At 50.5% G+C, this 13,568-nt stretch overlaps 5 protein-coding genes across 5 annotated transcripts; 3 read left to right on the plus strand and 2 right to left on the minus strand.

Annotated features, from left to right (window-relative positions):
* Positions 1-252: 252 nt before the first annotated feature.
* Positions 253-2,748, plus strand: VTN77DRAFT_817 (uncharacterized protein; the record flags this gene model as incomplete). Its single annotated transcript, XM_069424638.1, has 7 exons — positions 253-441; positions 500-612; positions 668-1,498; positions 1,550-1,636; positions 1,690-1,982; positions 2,055-2,466; positions 2,571-2,748. The coding sequence occupies 7 exons, from the start codon at positions 253-255 to the stop codon at positions 2,746-2,748; spliced, it is 2,103 nt and encodes a 700-aa protein (XP_069280298.1).
* A 597-nt stretch (positions 2,749-3,345) lies between these two features.
* Positions 3,346-6,410, minus strand: VTN77DRAFT_818 (uncharacterized protein; the record flags this gene model as incomplete). Its single annotated transcript, XM_069424649.1, has 3 exons — positions 3,346-3,430; positions 3,527-6,122; positions 6,194-6,410. The coding sequence occupies 3 exons, from the start codon at positions 6,408-6,410 to the stop codon at positions 3,346-3,348; spliced, it is 2,898 nt and encodes a 965-aa protein (XP_069280299.1).
* A 741-nt stretch (positions 6,411-7,151) lies between these two features.
* VTN77DRAFT_819 (uncharacterized protein) lies at positions 7,152-8,358 on the plus strand (the record flags this gene model as incomplete). Its single annotated transcript, XM_069424660.1, has 2 exons — positions 7,152-7,182; positions 7,238-8,358. 2 exons carry the CDS (start codon positions 7,152-7,154, stop codon positions 8,356-8,358), a joined length of 1,152 nt encoding a protein of 383 aa, XP_069280300.1.
* Positions 8,359-8,738: 380 nt separating this feature from the next.
* VTN77DRAFT_820 (mitochondrial 54S ribosomal protein uL5m) lies at positions 8,739-9,954 on the minus strand (the record flags this gene model as incomplete). The annotated part of the gene is made up of 3 exons (XM_069424672.1): positions 8,739-8,862; positions 8,930-9,622; positions 9,704-9,954. The coding sequence occupies 3 exons, from the start codon at positions 9,952-9,954 to the stop codon at positions 8,739-8,741; spliced, it is 1,068 nt and encodes a 355-aa protein (XP_069280301.1).
* Positions 9,955-10,737: 783 nt separating this feature from the next.
* VTN77DRAFT_821 (uncharacterized protein) lies at positions 10,738-13,355 on the plus strand (the record flags this gene model as incomplete). The annotated part of the gene is made up of 5 exons (XM_069424683.1): positions 10,738-10,806; positions 10,893-10,982; positions 11,033-11,407; positions 11,485-12,130; positions 12,184-13,355. The coding sequence occupies 5 exons, from the start codon at positions 10,738-10,740 to the stop codon at positions 13,353-13,355; spliced, it is 2,352 nt and encodes a 783-aa protein (XP_069280302.1).
* Between the last annotated feature and the right edge of the window lie 213 nt (positions 13,356-13,568).

Raw genomic sequence — 13,568 nt, forward strand, 5'->3', positions numbered from 1 at the left:
GGTTGTGGTTGGCTGCGTGCCGCGTTCAGGCCCCGCTCCGTCCCCGAGACCGCGGCTGCAAGAGAAGGAAGGAGGAAGGCGCTTTTTTCCTTGCATCTTTGAGACATCAATATTGTCATTGACGCTGCGTGACAGGCGCAAGGCAGCCAATTCCTAATGCGTTGTGACAAAGGGTAGTCATAGAGTCGAACCAGCACACATGCCCATTCATCAAACATAGACTGCGGCGTCTCCTCGCCCAAGTATGCGATCATGAGCAAGCGTCCCCACGGCGAGTCGGCGTCGCAACAACATGGCTCCAGCCCTGCAAAGGCGGCCAGCGTCGAGGCCGTCAGTAGCAGTAGCAACGGTCTCCCTCCCATCAATGAGCTCCTGACCCCTTCGGAGCCCGAGCAACAGGAAGTTCACGTTAAGAAACCCCGGAACTTCATTGCAACGGTGGTAATTATTCCCGCCGGACTGGCCTCGACGACACAGCATTAGTAACGTTCGGGTCTAGGCATGCGAGAATTGTCGTCTGAAAAAGACAAGATGCGACGAATCACGGCCCAAATGTGGGTTATGCAAGACCCAGGGCTTGGAGTGCGTCTACAGCGAGCGCAAGTTGTCAAAGTGGGTTGCATGTTTCCTCATCAAGGCTTACTTGGGTGGCTGATGATGGCTTCAGGAAGGATCAATCGTTGAGTATGATCATCAGCACTTTACATCGAATTGAGACAAAGCTGGAAAATCTGCCGTCGGCAATTTCCAGCGACATGCAGCCGGTGACGGGCCACATCCTTCAAGCTGTTGAAGCGCTTCGATACAGTGACCGAGCGCCTAGTATGAGAACATCTCCTCATGGGTTTTCACAGACTTCTACACCCTCCGTAATTGGACAGAATGACCTTGAGATCAGGGACCATCGAGATCCTATCGATGCAAAGGGCCAGATGTCGATTTCGTTCAGTCAACATGGAGTCGTCCTCTGGCCTGGCGCTCGTACCATTCTCCCAGAACGGCTTCTGGCCGCCCACGAAAGGTTAGGGAAGAACTATGTTATAGACCTGGAAATGAACCGACCTCCGCTGCCAATGTGGGTGCATCCATTTCCCCTGCATGCGGGAGATAACTGGCTGGAGACATTACCGTTCTCCATTGTCAAGGGCCTTTCAGAGGCCTTCTTCTCCACGTTCAACCCGTTTACGCCGATCTTGGATAAGCACTTCTTTTTTGCCTTCACACTTGGGACCGTCATCAAGGATGGATTCGGCTTTACCATCGAGACATGCCTCGTTCTCAACGTGATGGCGCTAGGATGTCTCGCAGTTCGAGCCTACCAGGAGGGAGACTTTCCATTGCCAGGTACTCTAGGTGATCGTTTTGAGCTGCCAGCCTGGTTAGACGTGATTGAGGAGGAGCCACCGGGACTACGTTTTTTCAACGAGGCGCGTAGAAGAATTGGTTTCTTGATGTGTGGGAACGATCTCCAAAGCTGTCAATACTATCTTCTTTCCGCGTAAGAAGCGATCCCGTTGGATATACTTGTTGATTGCTAATTGATTTCTAGTGTGTATTATACTCAGATTATCCGCCCCATGGATTCGTGGGCTATGCTTAATCGAGCGGCTGCTTGTTGCCTTTCCATGTTGACAAAGTATACTCCTCTGGTTGGTCCCGGATCTGCAAACTCAGCTGACACGTTGCCAGTCGCGAAATCAACTTCGACGAGTGGGAAGGCGATATGAAGTCAAGGGTATTTTGGAACACCGTCATGTATGAGACGATCCTCGTGCAGGAGCTGGACTTGCCCTCTAGCGGTCTCGCTCGGCTGGAAGACTATGTCCCCATCCCGAAATTCATCGCCTTCAATCCCGTCGGATTACCTGCCAGCATGGCCTCTGTAGACAATCCCGATGACCAATTCTTTCAATACCATTTTCTCGCCCAGGTTGCGCATCGAATTATTCTGACCCGGATCAGGCACAGCCTGTACGTTTTCTGTGAGTGAGCCTTTATCCCAGCATGTCGTCATTTTAATGACTTTAACTAACGATGCGATCTTTGTCTTATAGCTGAGTCCGGAACCCTACCTCGTCCTGCTGTGAACGCAGAATTGCACCACCAAATCGAGCAGTGGCGCCTCAACCTCCCTCCAGCAATACAGTTCTCCTCCGAACATCTGAACAACAAGGCTCCTCCGTCAGACGGTACAGATCCGACGTCGACGACCATTGAACCAGGCCACGCAGTCTCCCCCGCTGTAGCGGTCGCCGACGCAATGCTCCGAGGCCGATTCCGAATTGCCAAGTTCCACATCGGCCGGCCCTACCTGTACAAAGCGCTCCGTATCCCGGGGTCTCTAACCGAGGATGACTTTGAGCAGATCAGGTCCGGGCTGAAGTACGCGATGGACTGGCCGATTGTGCGCGGCATCTTCCGGCGGATGAAGAGCTGTATTCCCATCAAATTCGCTTTTTGCTCTCAGTAAGTTAAGCCCCTTGTCTCCCCTCTCCTATCTTATCTTATTTCCTCTGCCCGCTCCCTGCATACACCATTAGGCAGATTTCTGATAATGCTTTATGAATCAGGTTCTTCGGCCAAATCCTCCTCTTCTACTGCATTTCGCATTCTCCGGATCGCCGATTACGTGAGACCTTACCACCGGGTTGGGAGCGGTGGTACGAGGAAATGATCCAGTTTCTCGAAGGCTGCGCGCCGTACAGCCCGGCCATTGCGCAAGATTTGGAACTCTTGCGGTTATTATGATAGACGCTACGCCTTAGTTACTGATATGGTGATTCTTTATCCATACCTTATTATTCATACCTTGTTCTTATTCTTATTTCTTCTATGTGAAAAAAAATGGCTTGTACTGTACATACATACGTCGATCAAATATTTCCCCCTTCTTTGTTTTTTTCTCTTCCCCGCTCTTTGTATTTATGTATGAGTCTCTATGTATGTACTGTACATATGTGTGGGTTACATAAAAGGGAAGGAAAGGAAAGAAAAAGGAAAATTATACAATGGTAGACTCAGCGCCAGCCTTGTCGTTATCTGATCAGATAGATAGATAGATACGATACACAGAGCAGAGCACAGCAGAGCAGAGCCATGCTTTCTTGCTTTGTTTGAACTTGGCTGACCAGTTACTGTAGATTCTGTGAATAAATAAAAAGTATATATACGTCTACTGACTAATATACAGTACAGTACGTACTGCACATCCACACATATATTGTTTGCTGCTGGCTATCAACACTGCGAGGTCGTAAGACGATGATGAGTAAGGAGCTAATTGATTGATCGATATCATATTTCTCCCAAGATAACTGTATACATCATAGTCATAAACAAAATTAATTATAGTGCCCATTCATCCACATTATCGGATTCAGTAATGAATGGTTTGTCGATTTGCTTGATGCCGCGGTCGCCGCAGAGGATACTGTATGTACTCATTAGCTAGTGCATAGACAACGTGATTCGAATGAAAGAGAAGAAGAGGGAGGAAATGCTGCTGTTGCTGCTGCTGTTGACTTACCAAGCTTCCGCAATCAACGAATCCAGTTCTTTGATAATCTTCTCTCTTCGAGACGTCGTGATGTCCCCCTTGTTCAGCTGCGCCTGTAAATCCCGAATGTATCGCTTCTTCCCCCCGGCGCCCTCGAGGACCTCCTTCCCGAGACAGTCGCTGTGGAAAGCGTGCTGACAGGGAAAAACGAAGAATTGCCGGCTGAGCACGGGCAGAGAGCAGATCCAGCATTTTTCTCCCGGCTCGACAATGGCGTACCGCGTGTCCAAGGCGGCAATCTCCGCGCGAATCTGACTGGCCGTGTGGGCGGAATTGTCCATCTCCTGTCGGAGGGCATCAATGTGCCGCGAATACTCTTCCAAGGCGTTGCAGATCTCGTCCTTGAAGTCATCGATGACGACAAAGTCGGGGAAGAACGGAATCAGGTCTTCAATACGGAGCAGTTCGCACCGGCGGAGGAATTCGATTGCGTCTTTGATCCCGGTCCCCGGTTGTCGGATCTTCTTCTCGGCGACGAGAAGCCACAGTTTCTTCCGGAGCTTGTCATTTCCTTCGGGCCTATCCGCAACAATGGCTGCAAGCTCGATATCATTGTATTTCAGGGCCAATTCAACTGCCTGGAGGTATTGCCCCATCGTACTATAAATGTGGATGCACGATTGGACGCGCTCGTGTTGGATGCACAGGCGCAAGGCAAAGTCTGCATCATACGGTGGTGGATCGGACGGTTGTGATTCGAGATACGTCAGCAATGCCGCTTCCGACGACGAAGGACTCGACGCATAAATTGAGATTAACGTGTTGTGGACGGCGGCGGCAGGATGAGGATGGTTCGCGATGATGAAGTTGAGGTACCGCACGGCTTGGTTCTGACTGAGGGGAACCTTGGCGGTCTTGTTATAGCTGAGGAGCGCCGGTATCAATTTCTCAGGATCGAGATTAGTTTGCCGCATCAAGATGTCCACAAGGCCCGCAGAGGCATGCACCATGAGAACACTGCTATACTTGTAGAACACCTCCGGATTGCTCTGCTTCTGCAAGACGCTTAATGCCTCGGACCACTTCTCCCGTTGAATCCAATAGGACAGGACATAATTATAGTCGTTCGTCGCCGTCGCAAAGAAGAGCAACTCTTCCTCTCTGCCATGGCTGCTGATAATGTCGTAGACAGTTTTCCGATCCAGATCGGATTTGTACTTGGTGACAAACTCCTGAAACTCGGCCCGAACGCTTTTGAGCTGCTCCTTTGATTCTCCTGGACTTGTGCCTCCCGCCAACTCCGCCTTGGTGGCGATCGTGTCATCAAGCGAATTCAGCTTGGCCATGAAAATCTCCACGAGCCAGCTCGTTATCATCACCCGCTGCATGGTGGCCGACTTTTTATAGGTTGCAAGCTGGGTGAGGAGATATTTCCGCAGCGCATCGTGTTCCCCACGGTCGATGAAAGTCAAACAGACTTCCTCAAAGCCTTTGCTACTTTTCCCCCACACCGCGGCTGCTTCAAGGTAATTACCCTTGCTAGTCAAATAATCACCAAATGCGGTGGCGATGGCGTCTTTTTGTGCAGCTCCATGTGCATACCGGAGGGCTTCATCGAATTTCTGCTCCTTGAGAAAGACTTTCCAAACATCCCGGTCTTCATCATGAGCCACAATTTCGAATATCTCCTGAGGGGTGAAAAGCCAGAACGTATTCTTCGTCCGATCTGTGAGGAGTCCTAGGGTACTCTGCCCCGGCTCAAGTACCGGCTGATCGTACACAATCTCCCCACTGAGCTCATTCACAGCTACGACTCGTCCTTCGACCAAGGTGAGAACATGCCATTGTGACAGTGTCATGGCTGTAATCGGATCTTGGATCAGCTTTCTGCCGCCCCGGGCAGATTCAGTTGCCGGGAAAAGCGAGCGGGGCAACATCTTCGCATTGTCGAACGGCCGACCTGTGTCAGTAGGAGAGTGCTCAAGCGAGCCATGGAACACGCCTTGAGAGGACAGCCACGCGAATCGCCTTTCCAACGACTGTCCTTCTACATGATGGTCCTCAGGAAGGTTAGGTGAGATGGCCAATGTGGATGGTGCAGCTTTGGTCGCTTTGGGTATTTCATGCACCACTGGTGTGTTTCGCTGAAATAGCTCGGTATACACTGAACCTCCACCTTCCTTGCCATGTCGCCCTACGAGGCCTAAGAAAAGCAGGAGTCTCGTAGGCGTTGACACGAGCACACGTCTCTGGTCAGGTTTGCCCGGTACCGAGTCGGCAAAGATTCCCGTGACCGATGCGTCCGGAACTCGGTAGACTGTGTTGACATATCTCTCCTCGCGGCGATAGAACTCCGTAGACGGTTCGATATAGACCTCGTAAATATGCCCGTCTGTAGTCCCGATCAAAATCTCCCGTGTAGATGCGGTCGGCAAGGATGGATTCCATGCGATGCTCTCGATCGAAACCCCCTTCAGTCGCGACAATGCTTTGGGTTGACGCGACTGAGTGTGGAGGTAATAGTTCTCCCCAAGAGTGGTCGTGATAATCAGATGGGAAGCCGATGGGTCCAGGAACAGGCGACGGATAAGCCCGATCTCAGAAGACTTCTTCGGGAGATCAATGTCTGCACCAATCCAACGTATTAGCAGAATATTATAATAACTGCGACGTAACGAAACAAGTATCCTGCCATACCGTCGATGTCTTCCGGACTGTCCAGGTCGATCCGTAATATCCGGCCTGTCGCCAACGCCAGGATGAGGACATTGTTTGCGACCTGCGCGGCGACAAAGTCGGCAGCTACCGAGAACTGTAGCTGGACTCGTTGGACATCGAAGATGGGGAGCGAGGCATCGGGGTGCTCTGATAGATTGCTCGGAGCAACGTAACCGCTGGGTTGGTCCAGCGCCATGACGCGCTTTCGTTCACTGAAGCTGTATCATAGTGCGCCCCCGGCCAAGTGGACGAGGGAGTCAGACCAGCGCTGGTTCTGGCTGCTGTTGTGCCTGTCTTGGATACCTAGGTAGCGATACGGGTCGGCGTTAAGCTGCATTGGCGTCATCTGTATTTGGTGCCTGAGGCTGCAGTTTCCCTTATTGGCAAGAAGTAGATATCCCGGCCCCTCATGTGATAACTTGACCTCACCACTTGGAGCAACAGAGCTTTGACAAGCTGTCCTCTCTGTAAATATTAAAATGGGCAAAACCAGAACGTACCGGATTTAGGACTGCACCTATCCATCCATGGATATTATTCGAACATCTAAAATTGATCTGAATGTGCATGCTATCGCCATCTACTGTTGTAACCAATAGTCTTCAGCCCATCACGTGGGTCTGTCTACAAATATTAAGCGCGCCCTTCCTATGACGACTGCCGCGATGACTAGCGCAAAGGCGACATTAAATAGGTGACCGTTTCTTCTGGTAGAGAAATGCCAATATCTCGATGTTTGTAATTCGTAAGCCTTGATGTTCCCAAAATGCGCCCACCGCTAAAGATCCGAAAGGATGGATACAGTGACAGTCGAGTTATTGCAAGAGATGAGAATGATATTTCTCTTGACACATGTACCGAACCAGAAGAAAGCGATTGGACCTATCCAGAAGGCGGCAAAGAGGCATGGACGTGCCTATTGGGGTCCTTTGCCTTGATGATTCCGTCCTTCGGGTTTCAGACAGCTAGTGGGTGATATCAGCCAGTCCTGGCACATGAGAGGAGACTGATTTTACTGTCCAGTTGGATCGATACAAGACTACATCAGCACTCACCAGCTCTCTCAATATAGTCCTCGTGATGTGGGCTGGATTTCTGCAGTCCTCGTGTTCTTGACTTTGTTTCTGGGAGTTCAAGTGGGACCTCTTTTCGATCGATATGGACCTCGATGTCTGTTGCTTTGTGGTTCAGCTGCGAGCTTTAGTTCTTATATGGTTTTGGCTCAGTGCTACAAATATTGGCATTTCATGCTTTGTCTGAGCATATGCGGGGGGATCGCTTCTGCGATCGTTACTACCGTCTCCATTGCTGTTCTCAGTCACTGGTTCTACAAGCGAAGGGCCTTGGCTTCCGGGATTTGCATGGGTGGCTCGTCTGCTGGAGGTGCCATCATTCCGCTTGTGTTGCGTTATCTGTTGCCTCGCTACGGTTGGACCTGGTCCATCCGCATCATTGCTTTCATGTCTCTTGGCTGTTATTGCATTGGGGTCTCGTTAGTAAAAGGCCGTTTACCCAAAGGCAAACTCGCGAGAGCGACTATTGATTTCACGGCCTTCGCATCAGCTCGCCTCTCTTTCCTTGCTGTGGCTGTCTTTGCGTTTGAGTTCATCATCTTCGGCTGTGCCGCGCTGCTCCCTACCTATGTTCGCTATGCCGGATTTTCGTCGGACACGCAATTCTATTCTCTAACTGTTTTGAATAGCTTAAGCTTTCTGGGGAGGACGATCCCTGGATTTGTCGCGGACAAAATCGGTCGCTTTAACATTCTGTTGCTTTTAATCATCATGACTCTCACTACAATGGCTGCGGTTTGGCTACCAGTTGGCTCACGCAACGAAGCCACCCTATATGTTGTCGTTGCAGTTTTCGGGTTTGGCTCTGGTGGTTGGCTCTCGCTTGCCCCAGTATGCGCTGGACAGTTGTGCGACACGAAAGAGTATGGCCGGTTTTATGGCACTGTGTACTTCATTGCTGCCTTCGGAGTCTTGCTCACTGTACCTGTTGGTGGGCAGCTTCTTCAGTCCACAACACCTCAGGTCCTCATAGGGTTTTATTCTGCTGTGCTCCTCGTGGGATTGGCAAGTGTCTCTGCGTCCAGGTGGGCGCTCCTAGATTGGAAATGGAAGTGGAAGGTCAAAATTTAGTGCCTGCCTCGAAAGCTAGACGGATATTTGTGAAGTTACTGTCCTAGAATTCAAGATAGCTTTATCATATTTACTCCTCACATCTTCGTTTAATTGCTCTGCAAGTTCATGCCACTCCGCATGGGTCACGGTTGACAAGGTATCTGTGTCTGATTTTTTATTTTTGTTTTATAAGTGCAAGTATGAAAAGATACATGATAGGTATACATAGGACTTGCACCGATATGCATACGACAACACCAAAAGTCATAACAGCCGGGAGAGAACATCGCAGTGAAGTTTATTGTTATATATTACACGTGGATAATGAACAAGAAACAATCCCCAAGAAAGGTGGATGATTGGGAATACCGCCCTTCACGTGGATCCATTGCCAAAATTTAGTTGACAAATTTGCCGTAAAAGGGGATTCCCAGGGCACTGAGGAGCAGTCTTGCATCCTTGTCGGTAGTCGCAGAGGTATGGAGAGTAATGTGACAACCAGGGATCATGCCCGAAGGATACCTAAACGTCATCGAGGTTAAAACATTCCAGCTCACTGAGGAGAAACGAGGGCAATAGGTTGACTTACATATCATAATTCACTTCAATCTCCGGGAACATTGCCACAGCCTCTGGGTCCAGACCGAATGTGATGTTTCCACTGCTGTCGCCGCTGCTGCCTTTGATACCTTTCCATTCCTTGATCTTGGGCATCACGACATCCACCAGTTTTCCCACGAAATGTAGCATATCCTCGCCTCGCAACTCCGCCTTGACTGCCACTGTATCTCTGCCAGGAGCAATTCCCCATGGCGCGACGCTGCTCTTGGATTTGAACGTCTGAACCCGAACATTCGAGATCGCCTGCACAGCCATACCCGCTACGTGCAGCCAGTGGGATCCTTCTGTGGCAGCCTGTTTGACATAGCTGTGAATTGTGATTCTCTCGAGTTTCGGAATGTTTCGGAAGGTGATGGGTTTCCGCAGCAGCCGCAAGACATCACCACCACGGGGTCCACGGAGAGGTCTGTTCTTGTGATACGGAGAACTGCCGTCCCATGGGCGGAGCCGCGGTGGTCTTGGTGGCTCTTCAAAACCCGGTGGTCTGTGGACATAGCAGAGGGTGAGGATGTCCTGAGCGATGGTAGAGTCGTAGGTCTGCTGAACGCGTGGCAGCGTGAAGGGGCCAGGCACAAATAGTCGAGAGTGAGGATCTGATGGAGGAGGAGGTCGGTGAGGATGCAGAGGGCCACGATCGTATTTGGGAGATCGGTATTGGTATCTGCGCTCAATTGTCAGAGCCTGGACAAGAATTGCTCTTCGGAGGCCCGATGGTCAGATCTGGGGAAATATCTGTACTTACCGGCTTCGAGGAAGCTGGGTCTTTCGGGACCTGGCTCTGGCAATGGGATCGTATGATTTTACCACCTCCTCCGGAACTGAAGCTCCCAGCGAGGATGCCGACTCGAGTTCATCCAAAGGGTCTGGCGAGCTACCCGAAGTCGCCTGGTCCGAGGCATTGCGTCTGAGGGAGGGCCACAGCGGGCTTCTCGATGGAACAAGGGCTCGTGGAAGAGCCCTTGCCAGGTACCTGGTCGGCTCTCGGACAGCCATTGCGTCCTCAAGCGTGGTTGTGCAGTTGGCTGTATGCAGTAGAGGCGCCGGTCTGGAGGTCCAAAATTTCCAGATCGGAGAAGGGTCAGCTCCGGCGCCTGTCACGTGGTGTAATATGCCTCAGGCAGAATAAAGGCGGAAAGGCAGATACGCCAGGCATCAAGCGCTAACCTGTTCTAATCTGTTCTAACCCGATCTAACCTTTTAAGACGCGCCTCCGCATGGCGGGGTTGGCAACGCAAACCAATAACAATGGCTTAATACGGAGCTGGCCTGGAGGCAGTCGCACACCTCTGAACTAATCATACGCGCAGGCAGCTAGAATCGTTTGCTCATGATAATCTGACATCACTTGTTTTCGGGTAGTTTGATTTCTCACCACGCCTCTGGCCATTTTCCTTGCTGCCTTTGACTGACTTCCGCGATCGTCGTGATCTTTACTCAATTCGATGTAGCCCCGCCTCCGCCTTGGAGATCTCGCACGCGCTCCACTCTTTGAACTGGCTGGCATGGCCTTCCATGCCTGCGCGTCCCTGCTCTAGAAGACTGGTTTCCATCTTGATATGTTGATCGATATGACGCTGGATCTTAGTGGTGCGTTGTGTCGGAATACTGGAATTTGGAACTGAGTCGCACTGGTGCGTCTGCAAGCCCATCTCGGGAAGCTGGCCTGGAACGCCACAGCAGATTTGCAGTGGCCATCTTGATAGATCGTGAGAAGGTGAAGTTTAGCTTACTTCGAAAGGGATTCCACCTTTTAGTTTCTGGATTGCGAGCCAGACAATGAGTGGTATTCACCGGTTCCTCACAAGGCGTGAGAAGCAGAAACGTTATGGAAAGCAAGACAAAGAGGTATCTTTAATTCCAACACGACTAGTTTAGCTATTGTTACTGTCGCCTATTTATTAGTCGTCATTTTCTGATGCGTTGATGTTTAGTTGTCAGGCCTCCTCTCGCGCCCTCAGTTTCGGGGATTCTTTGCATCGGGCAATGCTACATCCGCAGACGACAAGGATGAAGAGAAGAAGGTTATCTACTTCCGACCAAGGTGTGATCCTTCTGGCTGACGTCCCTTCAGATTAAGAACTTAGAGCGGCGGATTGCTTCAATTGGGATCTCCGGACTGAAGACCGAACACTTCCAATACGCACTCCGATCGAAATATGCACAAGGAGACGAGGACAAAGCGTTTGAGATGCTTCTGATCCTTGAAGACTCAATCGAGGGTATCATCCGAGGTTACACTTCGAGTACAAAACTTCTGGGGGCGGAGAATCGAAATGGCGTCACTTGCTATCTGGACGCACTGCTCTTCGCAATGTTTGCTCGGCTCGACTGCTTTGAAGCGATTCTCTACAAATCATTCAATGACGAGCCTCGACGGAAACTTGTGATCATTTTAAGACTTTGGGTTAATCTGTTGAGGTCTGGGAAACTGATTACCACGGATATTGTACGTCCATGACTCTCCCGCAATATCGAGGGTGTTGTGCGCTTTTGTTTCTATGAGAAAATACTAACTGGCACAAGACCGAACACCTCCAAAAGTCTCTTGCAGAATGTGGCTGGCCTGAAGCAGCGGAACTCCGGCAACAGGACGCGTCAGAGGCTTTTACATTCATCACTGAAAAGCTGGAGCTGCCCCTACTTACCCTCAAGATGGATATCTACCATACAGGGAAAGAGGATGCCGCCGATGATCACAAATTTGTTAATGAGAGATTGCTAGAAGTGGCAATCCCGCCTGAGCATCATGATGGCAGTGCAATTACTCTGGAGGACTGCCTGGAAGCATATTTCAATAATAGGATCGAAGTAAAGAGGTACCTAGAGAGACGAGCCACCATTGGCTCCGTGAGATCCTTTGACTCGATTTCTAAGGAGACTTCAGTTCATGTGGAAACTGTTGAAGTCGGTTCGTCTACTTCGTCACCAATCCACCCGGGCTCGCCACGAGTTGATGAAGGCAACCCCTTATCTCCAGCAGTGGATGTCAACCTGCCTCATTCTCAGTTCCGGAGAGCCAGCATTGTGCAAGAACGCTTCATTCCAGACAAGGACGGTCGGGATGGGGGAAGTGGCGAAGGTAGCGCGACACCCCACCGCTCTCGACAGAGAAAGGGAAGTTATAGAAAAGAAGTTATGATGCCTGCGTGGCAGTTTTTCAGCTTGATACGTATGTCCCAACTGGATCGCCGTTTTGATCGTCTACTCCTAACACTCTTCCAGCATGGTATACGGACAATACGCCGACGAGCGATGCGCAGGTGGCAGCTCACTTTTCTTTGAAGCGGCCTATCCTTGGCATGTGCTTGAAGCGTTATTCCGTGTTGCCGAATGGAAAGGCGATCAGGCTCAACACCTACATCGACATACCTATTGAGATCGGACTACCGCATTTCATCCAAGACGATAAGATGGATGAAGACGGCCCGTTATACGGAAACTTCAAGCTCTCTCTACAAGCTGTAGTGTGCCATCGGGGGAATTCTGTCGATTCGGGTCACTATATTGCCCTTGTGCGAGGAACCAGTTCTAATGCAGCCAGCAGCTTGGACTCAAATGCGGTTCAGGGGTCAGATGCATCGGAGCACTGGATGCGCTTTGACGATCTGGCAGCTGAGCGTATCACCCTGGTCGATATCGAGCAGGCTTTGAGAGAGGAATCGCCATATCTTCTCTTCTATCGGATAGTTCCCATCGATGAAGAAGGCGAGGGAACAAGTCTTCGGGAGAATCGTGCTTCTTATACCGAGCCTGAAGAGGATCTTGATGCTCCCGTGTCGGTGCGCGTATCTTCTGCTGAGAGCACAGACGATGATCCCCCTGAGACATCTATATCTATGTCCGGTTCTGCTCGACCAAGCTTCGAAATCACAGGCCCAGACACAGAAGGATCCCGGCAATCCCGACAGGTCGGAAGGAGACAGAGTGTGGCTTTCTCAGAAATCCTTCTGGGTTCGACCCATGAAGATAATTCGGGCAGTCTCCAGGCCAATGCCGCCACACGTTCCGGACCCCCGACACCTAAGGGGGATGGAAATCGAAGTCGAAGCTCATTTTCGTTGTCTCGACGAAGCTCGAGGGGCTTCAAAACTCGTTCTCGAAGCGGAGGTGAAGAACAAGGTGGCGAAAAACGGCTTAGTGCTGCATTATCCCGGCTTGCCAACATTCGACTCAGTCGAGATAAGCTATCAGTATCGGGCGATTCCAACAGCGCAGTCGAGGACAGCGATGAGGGCACAGCAGAGATCACGCCTAGCGCGAGCGAGAACGAAGAAAAGGAAAAGGACGCGGGTGGCCGAATCAAGAAGCACAAAAGTAACGCAGGAAAGCGTGTCGAGAAGCTTGGACGAGCGAAGAGGGGAAAGCAACCTGAAAGGGAATGCCTAGTTATGTGAGACGCAATCACATCGTTTATGATATCGATTCTTTTCAAGTAGCGATACCCCTGATTACCTGATTAATAGAGATATCATGGAGTTACTGTGGTCTTAATCCAACTCATGAGAATCTTCATCTTGCACGTTCACAGATACAGATAACCTCCTCGTATTTCTGCAAGTCAGTTCAAGGATGTCATCGATCCTGCTTTCTTGCCGGTACATCATATG

This window comes from Rasamsonia byssochlamydoides (genome assembly GCF_041956645.1).
Source record: "Rasamsonia byssochlamydoides strain NRRL 3658 unplaced genomic scaffold VTN77scaffold_11, whole genome shotgun sequence".
Taxonomy (NCBI): domain Eukaryota; kingdom Fungi; phylum Ascomycota; class Eurotiomycetes; order Eurotiales; family Trichocomaceae; genus Rasamsonia; species Rasamsonia byssochlamydoides.